Genomic DNA, 20,676 nt, shown 5'->3' on the forward strand with positions numbered 1-20,676 from the left:
GCATGTTTTTCATTTTTGGATCCTGTTGGCTAGCTTTGAGGTCAGGAAATCCATTCCCGCACGATGCATTTAGCATCATGATATAATGAATAAGAGTGCATTCATCTTTGGCGGTCTGTTTCCACTTTTCCTCCTAATTTTTTTGAACACTGTATCTTAATATTTCTCTTCTACTTCCACATATTATCCAATCTTCTTGGCTCTGTCTTTACAATATAACCTCAATCTATCCTCTTCTTTCCCTTTTCACTGCTACGATCCTATGCTAAACCAGCATTCTCTTTCCCTAGGATTCCTGTATAGTCTCCTTGCTGTTTCTTGCTCTCTGTCATGCCCTCTACAATTAATTCACAAAGCAGCCAGAATGACTGGCTACATATGGTCATGACACTCCTGCTGAACTTAGAAGTAAGGCTCTGGGTTAGTGATTCTCAACTCTGACTGTACATTAGACTCAGCTGGAAGCTCCTTCCCTTCCAGGAAAAAATTTACCTGTGCCTAGCCTGCATATTCAGAGAATCTGATTAAATTGCTTTTGTTGGGGGGGAGGTGTCTAGATAGCTGTAGGTTCCCCTTGGATGCTTCTGATGTGCAAGCAGGGTTGAGAAACACGACCCTAGATGAACTTTCCCTACCCTGCCTACTTCTCAGACCTTATCTGCCAGCTTGCCAAGCTTGTTCTGTCTCAGATGTGTCTCTCCCACCCCAGTTTTGTTTTGTTTTTCCACTTTTTTTTTGGCTGTGTTGGGTTTTCGTTGCGCACAGGCTTTCTCTAGTTGGGGTGAGCGGGAGCTACTTTTCGTTGCGGTGCGCGGGCTTCTCATTGCAGTGGCTTCTCTTGTTATGGAGCATGGGCTCTAGGTGCGCAGGCTTCATTAGTTGTGGCACGTGGGCTCAGTAGTTGTGGCTCGCAGGCTCTAGAGCGCAGGTTCAGTAGTTGTGGTGCACAGGCTTAGTTGCTCCACAGCATGTGGGATCTTCCTGGACCAGGGCTCGAACCCATGGCCCCTGCATTGGCAAGCGGATTGTTAACCACTGTGCCACCAGGGAAGTGCTGTTTTTCCACTTTTTAAATAAACTTTTTATTTTAGAATAGATTTACAGAAAACTTTTAAAAATAGTATGCAGACTTCCCATATACCTTCACTCAGTGTTCCTTATTAACATCTTACATACTAGTTTGGTACATTTGTCACAATTAATGAACCAGTATTATTGCATTATTATTAACTAAAGTCCACACTTTATTCAGATTTCTTTAGTTTTTACCTAATGTCCTTTTTCTGTTCTGGGATCCCATCTTACATTTAGTGACTGTGCCTTCTTAGGCTCCTCTTGCCTGTGACAGTTTCTCAGACTTTTCCTGGTTTTTGATGACCTTGACAGTTTGAGGAGAACTGGTCATGTATTTTGTGGGTTGTCCCTCAATTGGGATTTTTGTGATGTTTTTCTCATGATGAGGCTGGAGTTTGGGGTTTGGGGAGGAAGACCACAGAGGTAAAGTGCCTTTTCATTACATTTTATCAAGGGTACATATTATCAACAGGATTTATCGCTATTGATGTTGACCTTGATCATCTTGCTCAGGTAGTGTTTGTCAGGTTTCTCCACTATGAAGTTAATCTTTTTTCCTCCTTTTCCGTACTGTACTCTTTGGAAGGAAGTCACTATGCACAGCCCATACATACCTAAGGAGTGAAGAGTTATGTTCCACCTCCTAGAAGGCAAAGTATCTACATAGTTATTTGGAATTCTGCACAGAATTTGTCTATTCTCCCCCATTTATTTATTTATTCAGTCATGTATTTCTGTTCATATGGACTCAAGGATGTTTATTTTGTATTTTGTATTATAACCTATTACTACTTTATTTTCTTGCTCAAATTGTACCAGCTTTGGCCATTGGGAGCTCTTTCAGTTGATTCCTGTATCACTTTGATATATTCCCATCATTATGGGGTTTTTTGAGCACTCCTTTACTTTCTGGAACTACAGGATTCTCCAGGCTCATCTTGTGTATTTTTTGCTCCAGTCCTAGAATTAGCCATTTCTCCAAGGAACCTGGTTCCTTTTATTGGAGAACAGTATTATAAACCAGAATCTGGGCATTATGTGTGCTTGCTATTGGGGTGTGTGTTGTTGCCTCTAGGCCCTCTCAGCTGATAGAGCAAAGACATATGTGTGTATACTAAGCTAACTAGTTCTATATGCAGCCATCTGTCTAAATTAAACTTAAAAATGAGTTGATTCAGATGTTTCCAACTCTCACCCACATGGATCATTCCTGCCTTCTCCCCTCGACTATCTGTAACTTCCCGCTTCAACAATGAGAAAACTGGCTCCCACTCTCTGTTTTATTGTTCATTTCCAGTATAAGTATATGGATATAGTGCTTCAGAATGAACATATACAGTGAACCAACTCTGTCAGCTAGAGCACAGTGCTTGTGTGCAGTTCCTTTTGCCTTTAGTCTTACAGACTTCACTCATTTCCAGAGTTTTAGGTTAACACCTTTTCCTCCCACCCCATTCAGTGAGGTTGTTTCATATATTTTTAATACAATTAGATTATTTTGTCACAGTCTGTGTTCCATCCTGGGATCCTCTCACCTTCTAAATTATTTTTTAAATTTCTGTACATTAAGGTTCACTCTGCTGTAAAGTTCTGTGGGTTTTGACAAATGCATAGTGTCATGTATCCATTTGTCTCAGAGTTTTTGCATTTGTCCTTCTGCCTGGAATAGTCTTCCCACATATTTTCCCATGACTGGACCCTTATCTTTCATCAGGTCTCTCCTGAAATGTTATCTCCTTGGAGAGTCCTTCTTTGAGCACTGTATCCTGAGGAATCCCCAGCCTAAATTTTTGTTCATTTATTTTCTCTATGTGTGTGGTTTGTTTTGCTCAGCCTCTCTCTAGTAGGATACAAGCCTAATGAGTGCAGGGACTGTATTTGTATCCTGGATATCTAGAATACCAGATCAGTTAATATTTGTTGATATATGAATAGTCCTTTCCTAGCATATTGCTAGTGCATGTTTTTAATACTCATCAGTAGTGACTGAAAAGCAGGCTTATTCAAGTTGGGCTTCTAGTTTACCCTGATTCACTACTTATACAATAAAAGGGTTTTGCTTGCATTAGGTTAAGTATTTCAGTATACTGAAGATGTACAGTTACCCTGATTGTTCTCTCCTACAGTGTTCATAACCCCTTTTTTAAAAAGTTATTTTAATAAGTGACGTATAATCTCTGGTCCCACTTAGAATTGTACAGTACCATGGATTTCCTGGCCTGACTGTACATTAGAATCAACTGAGGAGCTTTTCAAAAAACCCACTGATTCCTTGGCTCCATCCCTGACTTATTGATCTCCAGGAAGATTCTGCAAATACATATTTTTAACAGCCAGCTTAGCATCTAGTTCTGACTAGATAGAGTTTAATTAAAACCCCAGGGTATTAATATACCATGAGTTTTGGTGACATTTTCTAGAGGATTTCACTTTAGTAGCTATGATTATTGAAGCTTATACTAAAAGGTCTTTTTAACTCGGACAGACTTTTTCTGCAGCCTTTTAAGCCCTTAACTGTGTGCTAGGTACTGGGGAGCATTATATAGAGATGAACCACAGACACTGCCCTTAAGGAGCATGTATCCTCTGATAAGGCAGTAGAATGAGTGTAAATAGTCATAATAACTGATAGAAAATAATAGGTTCATAAGAGAGGTAGAAAACATTTTTGGTAAAGACAGAGTAGTCATTCATACCCTGAGAAGAAGGTAAAAGTAAAGTCCCAATTCTTAAAGAGAATGTACAGAGAGGGAGTGGAACCCTGGACATCCCAGTTATCTGCAATGGGCTGTAAGGAAATCAAAAGTTAAAGGCGATCCTATTATAAGCCAGAAGGCAATAGCCAAACTGGTAAGAGGCCCGCAGAGGTCAGGAAAAAATCCACATTGTCAGAGCTGTCAAAGCCAGTGGTTCTTAATAGAGCTCTTGAGTTCTTAACAGAGCTTTCCAATTGCAGTATTGAAAATTTTGTAGTATTTTAAACATAAAAATATATTAGCAGGGACTTCCCTGGTGTCACAGTGGTTAAGAATCCGCCTGCCAATGCAGGGGACACGGGTTCGAGCCCTGGTCCAGGAACATCCCATGTGCCACGGAGCAACTAAGCCCATGCACCACAAATACTGAACCTGCTCTCTAGACCCCACAAACCACAACTACTGAGCCCGTAAGCCACAACTACTGAAACCTGCACACCTAGAGCCTGTGCTCCACAACAAGAGAAGCCACCACAATGAGAAGCCTACGCACCGCAACGAAGAGTAGCCCCCACTCGCCGCAACTAGAGAAAGCCGGCGCGCAGCAACAAAGAACCAACGCAGCCATAAATAAATAGTTCAGTTTAAAGAAAAAAGCAAAGTTTCTATACTACTTGTGTAATTAAAAAAAATAAACGACTGCATACCTAAAGAATGCAAAGTTCAGTTTTTGGTTTTTTTCTTCTAAGCTTTGGAAAGGATATCCAAATAGTTCAAATTAAATCCCTCACGTTGTACATAAAGGAAGCTAGAATTAAAACATGTTTGGTCACTGATCACAGGGCACAGAACCAAAGCGAGAATCTCAGGCTCCTGACTCACCAGTACATGTTATGACATTCTTAGCAGGTTGAGATCAATCTCTTTTTCCTGTTGCTTGCTGGTTATTAAGAGGAATTTCTTGAGGATAGAGACTGTATTGTATTCATCCCTATATCCCTGGACATAGTAAGTAATACACAGAATAGGAAATAAACAGTAGACATGTGTTGCATGAAAGGATGGATGGATGGGTTTGGCTTTTGTATTAGACCTTGAAGCAAGGCTAGAATTTAGCTCTGTGGAAATTCTGGTCATTAGGTGTACACGTAAGCTGTTAGATTTGTTGAGTATCGGACACCTAAAGGGAAATAGAAAATAATGTAGAAAGCTAGGTTGGGGCCACATTATAGAAACAATTGAATGCCAAGCTAAGGATTTTGGATTTTATTATCCAGTCAGCTGAAAACTTTTGAGCAGAGAAATAACACACACACAGGGGAGTGGGGAGACCAGGGGAGGTGGGGAAGAGTTAGAAAGAGGAGGAGAAATTAATTATTTTGACAATTCACTTGAGGTGTCATTAAAGCTTGATTGAAGATGCCGGCTCAGGGAATGGAAATGTGATTATAGATATAGAAAACAGTCAGAACTTGATTACTGATGAAGTATGTAGTTCAAGGGATAGAGTACTCAAAGATGAGGCTGAGGTTCCAGATGTCATATTTGCCTGTATATTTTGGAAGGTGGTGATGTCATTAACACATACAGTGGTTTTAAATGATGCATTTGTGGTACTGGTGCCACATCTAGGTAGAAATGTTGAATAGGCTATTGGAAACGTGCTGCTAAACTTCAGAAAAGGTGACAGGTCCAGAAATTTATGAGTCATTTGAGTAGAAAGGGTCATTGAGGATTGCCAGGAAGAGGCAAAAGCCAAGGACACATTCTTAGGGAAATTTCTACATTTAGAGGGGATAGGAGAAGAGCCAGAGAAGGAAATTTGGTCATAGACAAAGTGAAACCTGAGAATAGTACAAGGAGAAGGGAGTAGGGAAAGTACATATTGGAGGGAAGCATCTGAATTACAGACTTCCTTTGATAAAAAGTTTTACACATTTTGAATTATAAGCTAATAGGTAAAATGATGTAAGTTAGTGAAAGGCATTACATTTGCAGAAAACCTGCATTTTTATATCAGTATGATAAACAATAGATGTTTAGCATTAAAGACTATTTTGCTGGGCGCAGAGGTTGAAGAAGTCTTTCATTTTTTAAACTTGAATTTGAGAGAATATTGATTTTGATCAAGTAGTCTTGAAAGCCTTGAAGTTTTAAAAGACAAGGAATTTTCATTTTTTTGTTGTTGTATGGGAGTAACATCTACAATAACTGACTGAATAAATTCTGAATAGTGACATTTTACCATACTTGAATATCTGCCTTCAAAACTTTATTTTCCCAGCGGTATTCATAAGTATTCTATTAGGAGTAAAAATATCCAATATGTACTGTTAGTTTTTCCCTAAGTAACTTTTTGTTTTTAATCTTTCAGGATCTGACTGGCATAGAATCTATGGATCAATGTCGCCATACCTTGGAACAGCATAACTGGAACATAGAGGTATAATAGGATTCATTGTGAGCTTACTTATATTTCTTTTTCCCTGGTCTGATAACAAATCTCAAAGACACGTGTTTTTTTGGTTTGTTTCTTTGTTTTTTTATGAATGTCTGAAAAATTTTGTGAAAGGTAACAAACTGTACCTTTTCTGCAAAGTCCCTCCTTTTGCAATCCATGTTAAGTTTTGAGATTTAGCCATTTTGGATACATTTTAGCTCGGTTCATTCATCCTATGTAGCAGGTCTCCTCTATGAGTATACCATTAAAAAACCCCACCACCCTGTTAAGGCTTTTCCTTTCTCTACTGTCTTGCTATCACAAAGGAGCCTGCAGTCACCACGCAGGGCTGTCTGGACGCCTGCTTCTGGGTGGAATTGTCAGTGGATGGCAGGTGACACGTATTTTTTTTCACAGCAGGAATCTTCTCTCAATAGATGTTTTTTCAAATTTACAGCTCTTTAGTCTTTAAAAATAAATTTGTGAGAAAGGTGAGTTTTATGATCAAAGTTTATAAAATCATAGAAAAGATTGTGACCAAATCTCTCAGTATAGTGTCCCTCTTTCTTTATTTTTTCTTAATTACTCTTCGAGAAAAATACTGGTTTTTAAATATTTGATTTGTAACCAGATACCATCATGTGAACCTTTTTCTTACATATTTTATAATTTATTCTTTTGGATTTTCTAGATAGTTGTGTCATCTGCAACTGCATGATTTTTTTTTTCAGTATATGGATCTTTCGGTTTTTTTCATATTGAATTGGCTAGAACTTCAGAGCAGTCTCAATTAATAATGGTAATAGCAGACATCTTGTCCTCACTATAATGCCTGTGATGTTTTATTATCAGGTATGTTTCTGGTTACGTTATTATTTTGAGATAGAACTACTAGAATGTAATAAGCTCCATGAGAGCAGAGTTCTTTTGGTTTTGTTAACTGCTGTATTCCCAGCATATAAATTTGATCCTAGTATGTCTTAGGCTCTCAAATATTTATTGACTCTTCTTCCATTCTTGGTATATTAATATATATCAAGAGTGGATGTTGAATTTAATCAAGCACCCTTTTGATATCTGTTGAAATTACTGTTTAATTATGGTATATTATTTGAATAGGGTGCTGGATTTCTGAAAATATACTCCTAAGTGATATTTAGTTATTCAGCACTATTTTTGAGCAATTAAATTCTAGGCTCTGGTACTATGCCAGCAAATAAGACGAAGTCCCTACTCTCATGGAGCTTAATTCTAGGTAATTTAACTTTGCAATAAATGCTATGAATAAGATGAGTATAGAAAATAGAACAAAGAGGATCAGGAAAGTTATTTTAATAGGGTGGTCAAGTAAGGCCTTTCTGGGGAGGTTATATTTGAGCTGACACCTGAATGATGAAAAGAAATAACGAATGTGCACATTTAAGGGGAATGCGTTTTAGGCAGAGGGAATGATGTTGCTCTGTATGATACTCTGGTGTTGTCTCCTTGTTAGGCTTTGATTTCAAGCATATGCTGGCTTTATAAAATGACTGACTTGATAAAATGAGTTGAGAAGCCTAGATAGCATAGATTTTAAAGAAAGCACTTGAAAACTTATTTCTGCCTGTTCTTTATTGACTTCTTCATGGTTTCCCCATTATTCATAATCTATTTGTTGATAAGCTTTCTTAGAAGATGCTTTTTTCTTAGAGATTTCCAGGTTATTTAGCATAGGCTATACAAAGCAGCATATCATTTACTCTCTTCTGTGTCTGTTCTATTATCCTCTCTTCTCATTGTTTTTATTATGCTTATTTTCCTTTTTTAAAAACAAGACTTGCTGGAGACTAGTTTATTTTATTTGTTTTGTTTATAAAAAGCTCTTATATTTATCAGTTCCTTTTTTCTGTTTATTAAGCAAAATCTCTCTTTAATGTATTTTTTCATACTTTTGTAGGTTTATGTTCCTTTTTTTAGCATTATGATTTTTGCAGCTTTATTTGTACTCTTTCTTGCATTTAAGGCTGTGAATTTTCTTCTGAAACTGTATTTTAAAAGTTTTTCATTTTCTTCTTTGGCCCAAGAGTTATTTAGAAACATATTTGGAATTCCTAGTAGCTTGTTTTTTTTTGTTCATCCTTTTCATATTAATCTTTCATTTTATTTATATAATTTAATATTTATATATTAAGGTCCTTGTCATTTAATAACATTATAAAATATATATTTTTAAAAAATTAAATTCTTAAAATTTAGAGAAAAATATAGAGATAAAAGGAGCCACCATGTACCTACTATCCAGCTCCTGAAAGCAGGCATTTTGCAATACTTGTTTCAAATTTCTCTTAAACAAATATAGATAAAATTGAAGCCCCCATTGTCAGTTGCTTGCATGTCATCCTGTCTGCACCCCCTCCCTTTCTTTCCCTTCTTTCCTAGAAGTAACCACTATCGACAACAGTGGTTGTCAAGGAATGTGTTTTTTGTGGGATGAAGGTTTGGTGTCTGTATTCAATCAAGCTTATTAAATGTACAATTAAAATCTGCTGTTTCTTTTTTTTCTGGTTACTTAATAAGACTACTTGACATGATGAACTTGAATGTGGTTTTATAGATTTCTTTATTTTTCATTGGTAATATCTTTGTTTTTTCCTGATTACAAAACCAATACATGTCTACAAACAATTTAAGAGTTTATAAAGTTGAAAATTAAAGTTCTTAATAACCATACTTGAGATAACTACTTTTGATGTTTTAGTATATTATATGTCCTTCCAGACTTTCTTATATATACACCTCTGCTTAGTGTGCTGATAATATTAACTTTCCCAATGTTAATAACAAATATATCAAAGAGAATGCTTTTCTATATGCTGTGGGAAGACAGTACATGGTGCAAATAAAATGCATTAATAAATTCTGTGTTTATTTGGTGGGGGAGATGTTCTAACTTTTATATAGTTTGACTATTTTATTTGATGCATGAAGACCCGTGGCCATTAGAACTTTCTTGTAATAACATATCCTTTGTTAATATCAGATGATGCTTTTTACTTTAAATTCTAATTTGGTTTATTACTATTGCTGCCCCTGCTTTATTTATTTATTGTTTTACAACTAATCTGGTATAATGTCAGCCATGCTTTAACATGAAATGACGTATAGAAATATTAAAAACTTGTTGCAAAAATACCCATGCACCCACACAGGAAAAGAATTCCAGTGTTAAGAAGAAAATGCTCACCCTTAATCCCATCATTTCATGGATAGCTAGTGTTAAATTTTAGTGTATATCCTTTCAGACTATTTTTGTTAGTTTATATGGCTATGTAGGTTTAAATATAATTTTCTTGTTACACAAATGGGATTATGCTATATTTACATTTTTTCACTTTTAGTAACTCATAAAAATAATACATAAAGATAACTGTCATTTGAAGACATACAGATGGTGGCCAATAGGCACATGAAAAGATGCTCAACATCACTAATTATTAGAGAAATGCAAATCAAAACTGCAATGAGGTACTATCTTACACCGGTCAGAATGGCTATCATTAAAAAATCTACAAAAAACAAATGCTGGAGAGGGTGTGGAGAAAAGGGAACCTCCTACACTGTTGGTGGGAATGTAAGTTGGTGCAGTCACTGTGGAAAACAATGTGCAGTCACTGTGGAAAACAATGTGGAGGTTCCTCAGAAAACTAAAAATAGAATTACTGTGCGATCTAGCAATCCCATTCCTGGGTCCATATCCAGATAAAACTATAATTCAGAAAGATGCATGCACCCCTGTGTTCATAAGCAGCACTATTCACAATAGCCAAGAAACAACCTAAATGTCCATTGACAGATAAATGGATAAAGAAGATGTCGTGTATATATACAATGGGATACTACTCAGCCATAAAAAAGAATGAAATAATGCCATTTGCAGCAACATGAAGTTCAAACAAAGCCTAAGATTAAATATGAAAAAAATCCTGCTCAGATCATTTGCCTACCACTGTTTCTCAGTCCTACACACCCAACATAGCAATATTAACAATTTCTTTTGCTTTTTTTCCCAGATATTTTTGTGCCTGTCTAAAAATATGTATATTTTTCTCCAAAGAGCTTCTATTTATATGGACTGTATCTATTGATATCTATTACCATATGACAAATTAAAACTGAAATTGTTCTGTTTATTAATTCACTTTAAAAATAATAAACTCGGAACTTCCCTGGTGGCGCAGTGGTTAAGAATCCGCCTGGCAGTGCAGGGGACATCGGTTTGATCTCTGGTCTGGAGGATCCCACATGCCGCGGAGCAACTAAGCCTGTGCTCCACAACTGCTGAGCCCGTGCTCTAGAGCCCGTGCTCTGCAACAAGAGAAGCCACCACAATGAGAAGCCCGCATACTGCAATGAAGAGTAGCCCCCGCTCGCCGCAACTAGTGAAAGTCTCGCGCAGCAACGAAGACCAAATGCCAAAAATTTTTTTTAAATAATAATAAATAAATAAACTCATTACATGTTAACATTAATGTTTGCAGACTTTTTTGTCTGGCTTAATAGAAAACAGCTGGATTTTCATATTCACTCCTGCTTGTAATCTTTTGTGATACGTAGTTTTAGTTGAAGTATGTGAAGAAAATCTGGCTTCACCCAGGTATGTAGTTTACCATTTTAACCATTTTTAAGTGGCATTACAATTTAGTGGCATTAATTTAATTACATTTACATCGTTGTTCAACAGTTACCACTATCCATCTTTTTTTTTTTAATTTATTTTTGGCTACATTGGGTCTTTGTTGCTGCGCCTGGGCTTTCTCTAGTTGTGGTGAGCAGGGGCTACCCTTCGTTGTGGTGTGCGTGCTTCTCATTGTGGTGGCTTCTCGTTGTGGAGCACAGGCTCTAGGCGTGCGGACTTCAGTAGTTGTGGTGCGCGGGCTCAGTAGCTGTGGCACAGGGATTTAGTTGCTTCGTGGCATGTGGGATCTTCCCGGACCAGGGATTGAATGTCCCCTGCATTGGCAGGCAGATTCTTAACCACTGCGCCACCAGGGAAGTCCCACCACTATCCATCTTTAGAACTTTTTCATCGTCCCAAACTGAAACTCTATACGCATTAAACAATTACTTCCCATTACTGTCTCCACCCAACCTCTGGTAACCGCAACTCTTTCTGTCACTATAAAATTTGACTATTCTAGATACGCATATAAGTGGAATCAGACAATATTTGTCTTTTCGTGTCTGGCTTATTTCACTTAGCATAACGTTTTCAAGATTTATCCATGTCACAACGTGTATCAATACTTTATTTTTTATTAAATAATATTCCTTGTATGAATCTACCACAATATCTTTATCCATTCATCAGTTGATAAACATTTGGATTGTTTCCCCTTTCAGTTCTTGTCATTAATGTTGCAGTGGATATTAGTGTACAAGTTTTTGTGTGGACATATGTTTTCATTTCTCTTGGGTATATATCTCGGAGTGGAATTGCTGAATCATATGATAACTATGTTTAACCTTTTGAAGAGCTGCCAGACTGCTTCCAAAGAGGCTACACTATTTTACACTCCCAGCAATGGTATATGATGGTTCCAATTTTTCCACATCCTCACCTACAACTTGTAACATCTGTCTTTTATTATATTACAGTCATTCTAGTGGTTATGAAGTAGTATCTTGTGATTTTGATATGCATTTTTCTGATAGCTAATAATGTAGTACATCTTTTTATATACTTCTTGGTCATTTGTTTATCTCCTTTGGAGAGATGTCTATTCAAATCCTTTGCCCATTTTTAAATTGGATTGTTTGTCTTTTCAATGATGAGTTGTAAAAGTTCTTTATATATACTGTAGATACTAGATGACCCTTATCAGATATATGATTTGTAAATATTTTCTCCCATTCTGTGGGGTTGTCTTTTGACTCTATGTTAGTGTCCTTTGATGCACAAAAGTTTTCAGTTGTGATGAAGTCCAGTTATCTATTTTTTTCTCTTATTGCTTGTGCTTTTAGTGTCTTATCTAAGAAACCATTGCCTAATCCAAGGTCACAAGATTTTCACCTGTGTTTTCTTTGGAGTTTTATAATTTCAGCTCTTATATTTAAGTCTTTGATGTATTTTGAGTTAGTTTTTGTATATAGTGTGATTTAGGGGGTCAGCTTCATTATTTTGCATGTGAATGTCCAGTTGTCTCAGCCTCATTTGTTGAAAGACTATTCTTTCTCCATTGAATTGTGTCTTAATATTTGAAAACATGAAACCTACAGGACTACATGAAGTTAGCCATATGGCAAAGTTTAAAGCCAACTGTCAAGGTTGGAGGACACACAAGTCCTCCAAAAGACCACCCTCACTTTTTTTTAAATTAATTAATTAATTTTATTTATTCATTCATTTATGGCTGCGTTGGGTCTTCATTGCTGCCCGTGAGCTTTCTCTAGTTGTGTTGAGAGGGGGCTACTCTTTTGTTGTGGTGCGCAGGCTTCTCATTGCGGTGGCTTCTCTAGTTGCGGAGCATGGGCTCTAGGCGCACGGACTTCAGTAGTTGTGGCACATGGGCTCAGTAGTTGTGGCTCGCGGGCTCTAGAGTGCAGGCTCAGTAGTTGTGGCGCACGGGCTTAGTTACTCCGTGGCATGTGGGATCTTCCCGGACCAGGGCTTGAACCTGTGTCCCCTGCACTGGCAGGCAGAATCTTAACTACTATGCCAGCAGGGAAGTCCCTACCCTCACTTCTGACAGCAACTGCAAGTTCAAGGTGTTCCTAAAACCACCTTCAGGTTTGATAATTCACTAGAAGAGCTCACCGAAAGGTATTATAACTCATGGTTACAGTGTATTACAGGGAAAGGATACAGATTAAAATCAGCTAATGAAAGAGACACTTAGTGCAGAGTCTTGAGTTCCAAACACAAAGATTCCTTACTTCTCTCATGGAATCAGGACATGTTACACTCCTGGCACAAGTGTGTGACAATATGCATGAAGTATTACCAACCAGGGAAGCTCACCTCAGCTTCAGTGTCCAGAGTTTTCACTGGGGCTTCATTACATAGGCATGATTGATTTGATTGGTTGCCTATGTAATTGAACTCAGTCTCTAGGTTGACTGATACTGCATTACCCAAAATCCCCAGCCTAAATTAAATGGTTGGTCTTTCTAGGGTGGTCAGCCCTACCCTAGGTTCCCATAGCAAAGATACTCTTATCAGGTGTGACATAGATTATCTCCAGAAGTCGAAGGCAGAGATCAGACCTCCTCTTGTGTAAGGCCAAATTTTTTTACTACAGTGGGACAAATATCCATTTTCAGGGGCAGAGTTAGGAAAGGAATGAGACTTTTTAACTGAAGATCGTCTGTCTGCCAGGAATTATATTAGAATCTTTGTGTATGGTCACCTCATTAATTTTTCAAATTAACCCTGAGAAGTATTGTTTCTTCATTTTGCACATGAAAAACTGAGGCACAGAATCCAAGCAATTCTTCTGAGTGCTGGAGCTAGGATTCAGACCTAAGTTTCTCTGCTCCAAAGCCAAGCCTTCCATCAAACACCAACTATCAGGATTGCTCCATTGCACAGCTCTGGGGACACAGTCTGCTTTGCTGTGTTCTCTGTGGATGGTTTTCCTTACGCTTGTACAGTGAAGCACCTTGTATCCCAGCCACCCTAAATAACACATACCATCTTAATAAAAGCAGTGAGCTTCCAGACAAGTTCCTAGTACTCCTCTACTGTGTATGAATTCTGGAGCCATCACCACACATTGCCTCCCACCATAGCAAGTTAAAGAAAGGTTCATAATTATATACTCCCTGGTGACCTATTTCGAAACACCAGCAATGGTTGTCTCATCTCTTCTAGGTTGATTTGAGCATCACTGAAGTTCTTGCTATTCTTTTCTTCTCAGGCTGCTGTACAGGACAGATTGAACGAGCAAGAGGGTGTACCAAGTGTTTTCAACCCACCACCATCCCGACCCTTGCAAGTTAATACAGCCGACCACAGGATCTACAGCTATGTTGTTTCAAGACCACAACCAAGGGCAAGTTATTTCATAGCTGGAATTTCTCCCTTTTTTATTTTAAAAGTTCTTTCACTTGGTTATGTTGATCTCTGTATGATAGGAACAAAAGGAATATTCAGAATATAAAGCTGTTAGCTTGACCTAGCTCCTTGGTAGGTTTATTGGGTTTATCATTTTTCCTTTATTCCTTAATGAACCAATGAAAGTATCCTTTTTTTTCCTGTTTCCATGCCAGTTATTTGAAGAGTTTTCTGTGCCTTGTTTATAGCACTTCATCTACATGTATTTACATGTCTAAAAATGTTTGCTATGTGTTTAATAGATCTTCCACTCTTAAGTTAGAGTGTTTACTGAATTCTTTGTTGCTTCATTTTACTTAATTTTAAGCTACTTCTAGGGAAGTACTTGTAATCTCTGTGGGAGAAATTAGTCTTGAAGGGCTAGCAGCGAGGAGGTGGTTCAGTTAAATTCAGCAAGCACTTAAGAGTGTTCCAAGGTCCTTGATATTTTGCTGTTGGGGATCTAGAGATGAATAAAGAGGCATTCTTCCCTCTTCAAATTATTCAGTCAAATTAGGGAAGTCAGGTGTGTATACTGATAGTGAACACTCCAGAGAACTTTTTGGAGTTTCTTATTCTTGGAGTTACACTCACCTCTTATAATTGGATTTAGAATTTACTCCATCACTCCTTTTTGTGGAGTACTTGATAATGTTTTAAAAATAGTTTCTAAGTAGATGTTTTGGGGTATTCTGAAGTAGAACAGCACAGATTCCTAGAGCAATTATATGATTCAAGGAATAGTTCTAGGGAATTCCCTGGCGGTCCAGTGGTTAGGACTCCACTTTCAGTGCTGAGGGCCCAGGTTCAATCCCTGGTCAAGGAACTAAGATCCTGCAAGCCGTGTGGTGTGGCCAAAAAAAAAAAAAAAGAAAAAGAAAACTTTTTTCTTTTCTAAATTAAAAAAAAAAGGAGTAGTTCTATATGTGTCCAATGTTTCTCCAGTTGTTTTGGGCTTGAATGTGTTTGGGACCCTAATGTCCACTAATGGGGCTCCAGAGCTCTAGAGCTCCCTGGCCATGGACACAGAGGGTCTCAGATTAACACAATATACCGTGTAAGAAATGTTTTGTAAGCTATAGAGCCCTATATATTTGCTAATTAATAATAAGAGCAGCAGTAATCAACACTGTTAAAATAATAATTAAGAGTATTACCAAGATTAGCAGCTGTTTGGAGATTTATAATTGTGGTTAATATAATTATTTGTCATTTATATACAGATGTTCAAGGTGGCAGTAGTGGTTATCTTTCTTGTTATTTCTATATACCACATTTTAATATATTAAGTCTAAAAAGGAAAGAATGAATATTTATGATTTAGAGAGGAAAACTTGCAACTGAATTTGACAGCTAATGTATGTAAGTAGCTGCAGAATAAGTGTTCAAGCAAATTTAATACAAAAATTATTGTATAAAAGAAAAATATAATAGTATTAGATGAAGTGAGGTCAAAGGTAGTTGGTTTTTAAGAAGGATGAGGTGGGCCAGGAAAAGGGAACCTTGTTTTGCAGCGGGAGAAATTACAAGAAAAGGACAAAAAAGAATGTAAATCTTAACTAGCAATTAAGGTATTAGGGATTGAGAAAATGATATCTAACTTTGTTTTTGGAATTTCAGGGGCTGCTTGGATGGGGTTATTACTTGATAATGCTTCCATTCCGGTTTACCTATTATACAATACTTGATATATTTAGGTATGTACCTTTGTATGTATGTGTTAGTAGTAACAAGGTAGATGTTGGAGCTGAAACATAGACCAGAATAAGGTTTATGCTCTATCAATTTTGGCTGCCAGTTTGTCATCAGATTGAATACTTTTCCTGAAGTATTCATATAGCATGAAAATATTTTCGGTTTTTCAGACATAACAACAGATGTTATCATTTTCACAAATAAGTCTGCCTCCCTATCCCACATGTTTGTCCCCCTACATTCCCTAGTTAATCTTCACACCCTTTCCTTTCCAACCTCTGTTATCTTTACTAGCTTCACACTCCTTGTAACTTTTACCCTAAATCATTTTACAACTCATAATTCCAACAAATTCTTTTGCTCTGAGATGACCTACTTTCTTCTAGATTCCTCCTATAACAATTTCACCATTCTAGACACACCTTCTGTACATTTTTCTCTGTCCTGGCAACCCATAGGTTGCTGGCACTGGAACCCTTCCATATGTGTTCCCCCTTGCTTCACACTTTCACCTTTCTTCTTAATTCCTTCATGTACCATTTGGAGAGCTCAGCACAGGAAGCTACAGAAAGGCTGGAAAATGTCAAGGGGCCCAAGTTTCTGGCACATCAGACTTGGGGTGTCTGGTCTGGAACTCAGTAGTAGATGAACCCACACCTAGACTTCATGGAGAACTAAAATGTTTTATGGGCATCCATGCCAACAGATGGAACCTTGCATACAGGGCATTCTATACCTTCCTCTAAATATGGGCTAATCTTTGCCTTGCTCTAGGGAGCAGAGCCTGAAGGTAAGGACCCAGCAGCTGCAGAGGATCAGACAATACCTAAGAATGGGCATGTAAAAACCTTTAAAATCATAATGAAGTCTTAGTTGATATCTCTATTTTTTTTAAAAAGCTGATTGTCCTAAATTGTGTTGGCCATTGGAATATATTGTAATGAGAAATAAAAAAATTAAAACCTTTATCCATTCATCAAAATTTGAAAACTTAAAGAGTAATAAGATAATCCTAAAATACTTGACTTCAGAGAAAGTTATCAAAACATTAATCTTCTTAAGGATTTCTAATCACTCCCTCACATACACAGCTTCTTACTTTTGTTTTTAATTTGCTCTGGAATGTTTGTGTCAATGAGTTTGATTTGATTACTCAGGAGAAATTCCAAGTGAAATCATGTTTATATGGGGAATTTGTTAAGGGGATAAGGAATTGGCTCGATATTTGGTAAGGAAGGTATCATAGTTTAGTCAGCTTTTCTATGCTGATATTTCTTTAAGTATATGAATATTGTTTGCTTTCTTTGGGAAAAAATATGCATGGCATGTGTTACTAATTTTAATCCAACTGTATCATCCAAGTAACTTATTTAATGTTACATAGCACATTGACTTATCAAGCCCCTGCCCCTTTGCTTTTTATGGAAACCCAGAGGATAAATAACTGGTACTATACAAATGTGATAAGATGGGCTCTTTAGAAACAGATGTGTGGTACCGTCTTTAACCTTACAGTAACTGCCAGGTCTCCAACTCTGCCAGTGTTGTCTAGAACCATTTTATAACTTCCTCCATGGATGCTATCAACCATAAATCACTGAGCAGAATTTACTTGCCCCGTTGAAGAGCAAGTCAGTCATGACTGCAAGTTTGGATTTGAAGTTCTTGTCCATAATTTGAATAGTTTGGGAATGTGGACTCATAATTCAAAATCCCAGGAGAACAGAAAGGAAAGGGAGAGGCAAGTAGAAGAACCAGAAAGAGATACAGCTCTGTTCTAGAATAGCACTAATAGAACTTTCTGTGATGATGGAAATGTTCTATATCTGCAGTGTCTAGTGTGGAAGCCACTAGCCACATGTGGCTGTTGAGCACTTGAAATGTGGCTGGTGTGAGTGAGGAAGTGAATTTTTAAAATTGTATTTAATTAAATTAATTTTCTTGGTAATTTAGATAGCCACATGTGGCTCGTGGCTGCTGTTTTAGACAGTGCCGTTATGGAGAGTCTGGGGACACAGCCTGACCTGTGATCTTTTTGGATATTGCGTCTTCCTTTCCCAATTCTTATAGCCCTAAATTTTTCTGCAAAAAGCACTCAAGATTTGTTTAGGCCAGTGTTGGAATTTATAATTCTAGTAATTTGCATTCTTCTTAAGCAGACAGTGGTGTAACACTTGCTGCTTTGTGGCTTTTGAGCTAGCCTGTACTCTCAGGTTTGATGGTCCACTCACAGACCGTTCACCTCCCTTTGCTGCCATGCCCATGGCTCTGCTATAGGAATCTTTACAAACTGGCCCACTCCATATGCACTACAGTAAGCCGATTCATGTGATATTTATTCCTTCCTCCCCAGGTTTGCTCTTCGTTTTATACGGCCTGACCCTCGCAGCCGGGTCACTGACCCCGTTGGGGACATTGTTTCATTTATGCACTCTTTTGAAGAGAAATATGGGAGGGCACACCCTGTCTTCTACCAGGGAACGTACAGCCAGGTCAGTGCCACAAACCATATAGATGCCAATTTATTGATATGATTCTATCCTCAAAGGAAAGCATAGCTTAGCACTGATCATGTCATTCTTTGATTCAGAAACTTTAAATAGCTTTTTATTGCTTACACAAAAAGAGACCAAGCCCTTTAGCTGGGCCCTCCTTGATCTAATCCCAACCTCCTTTTGAGGTCCTTCCTGCATAACTTGTTTCCCTATACCCTAGGTTCCAGCTGACCATTCCCTTAACATACTCTGTACTTTCCCACCTCTGTGCCTTTGCTTTTGATTTACTGTTTCCTCTATCTAGAATGCCTTCCTCACATTTTTGCTAATTGGAATCTTGCCCATCCTTCACCAGCTCATGTCACTCCCCTCTTGTACCCTTTCCTAATTGTTGCGCCCTACCCTGCCTACTTGCAATCTAAAATAGTAGTCTTTCCTTTTGTACTTTCATAGTGGTTTTCTTTTTTTTTAAACGTTATAGCAATTTCACATTCTTCCTTATTTTATAGTTGTTTGTGTTAATGTCTTATCTCCTGTATCAGACTGCAAGCTCCTCCTTATAGGCAAAACCTAAGTCTTGTATCCCTCGCAGAATTGAATAAGGGGATAGACCATAGACTCAAAGCAACACATCTCATTCAACCCAAGCCACGCAGACATTCGACTGTTGTTACCTCTCAGGGAGCAAAAATTAGGAGTTCTATGGGTGTTGGGCATATCTCTAGTTTACCAGAGAAAAATGTAGAAGTAACACCTTATGCCTGAGGGTGGTTCTGCAGCCTCCAGGATTCCTGGATCTATCTGGAGAAAGAGAAAAATGCTTACTCTTGCTTCCTTCTGTGATTCTCCCACATCTGCTTTTTCCCACTGGCTGCTCCCACCCCACTCAATGAGCATTAAGCACGTACTATATGCCATGCATTGTGCTCAGTGCTAGAGATACAGACATGAATGAGATGGGCACCTCTCATACACCCTCTTTGCTGTAATCCTGAAGGTAGACCACCAATGGTCATTCAGGAAATCTTAATTAAATTGTAATGTACTTGGGATTCTGCAAATGCAAAAGCATACACAGAAATCTGGGACACTAGCCTTGTCTTTGAAGATCTTTTAAACCCCATGCTCTTTAAAATGCCCTTGGGTCCCTCAGTCCCTCATCCCTGCTTGGTATGTGGCCTTGGATCAGGCTCATCTTCGCAGTATTTTTTATGTTGTAGCTGTAAAGTGGCAAAACTCTCATCTCCCTTTTCAGGTCAGATTTTCCTGTTTACATCTTCCTTTAGATTGTGGGAACAGATGACTTTTCTGTGATTGGGTGGGGAGGGGGCCTTTTTTTGTCAGCCTGCCTACTCTTATGTGCCTGATAGAATTTAAATCCTAACAACACTAAAAACTTTTTCATTGAAGCTTGTTAGCATGGACTTTTTGTAGGGAGAGAAATGCCAGGGTTATGAAGGTAGGAACCCAGGAATTTTCTGGTTTTCTTGCTCACCTTTTTCCCTCATTTCTTCTTTTGTTCCTAAATACGTAGCTGTATCCATTAGGACCCTTAGCCTAACTAAAAGTTTGAGGCACAGTCATCATCATAATTTGTGATCTTTTGTTTCTCACAGGCACTTAATGATGCCAAACGGGAGCTTCGCTTTCTTTTGGTTTATCTTCATGGAGATGATCACCAGGACTCTGATGAGTTCTGTCGGTAAGTGGATTGATTTTTTTTTTCCCCTCTTTTCTGATCTTATCTACTGATAATTTGTAGTAAGCAAGTTCTTCTCATGTCCTCTTCATCCCTCTCCACAGCACCACACTCTGTGCTCCTGAAGTTATTTCACTAATAAACACTAGGATGCTCTTCTGGGCATGCTCCACAAACAAACCTGAGGGATACAGGGGTAAGTCGTGTTTCTTTTGCCTCATTGAGATTGTTGAGATATCTTTGGAATAATCTGGAAGGACATGCCATTTATTGCATGAGTATTCTGTGGCTGACCGATCCTCTCAGCAGTCCTGAGAGATGGGGGTTGTATTACCTCCACTTTATGGTTTAGGAAACAAGCTCAGAGAGTTTAAGCCACTGGCCCAGGATCATACAGTTAGCAAGTTTTGGAGCAAGCTCAGGTCTGTCAGGCTCTAGCCCATTCATTACAGTTAACCATTGCCAGAGCCTGTTTTATTTTTAAAAATACCCAGTCCTGGGGCTTC

General features: G+C 38.0%; 1 protein-coding gene across 4 annotated transcripts in view; it reads left to right on the plus strand.

Annotated features, from left to right (window-relative positions):
* The window catches only part of FAF2 (Fas associated factor family member 2), a 55,658-nt gene that overhangs the window by 24,934 nt on the left and 10,048 nt on the right, over positions 1–20,676 (plus strand). For all 4 annotated transcript variants that reach the window (XM_027098262.1, XM_027098259.1, XM_027098260.1 and 1 more), the window contains 6 exons: positions 6,145–6,213; positions 14,106–14,240; positions 15,902–15,978; positions 18,330–18,468; positions 20,088–20,173; positions 20,275–20,366. In XM_027098262.1, the coding sequence (XP_026954063.1) occupies positions 6,145–6,213; positions 14,106–14,240; positions 15,902–15,978; positions 18,330–18,468; positions 20,088–20,173; positions 20,275–20,366 (598 nt within the window). The remainder of the gene's footprint in view (positions 1–6,144; positions 6,214–14,105; positions 14,241–15,901; positions 15,979–18,329; positions 18,469–20,087; positions 20,174–20,274; positions 20,367–20,676) is intronic.

This window comes from Aethalodelphis obliquidens, unplaced genomic scaffold (genome assembly GCF_003676395.1).
Source record: "Aethalodelphis obliquidens isolate GAN/ISIS:26980383/991018 unplaced genomic scaffold, ASM367639v1 scaffold121, whole genome shotgun sequence".
In the NCBI taxonomy this organism is placed as follows: Eukaryota; Metazoa; Chordata; class Mammalia; order Artiodactyla; family Delphinidae; genus Aethalodelphis; species Aethalodelphis obliquidens.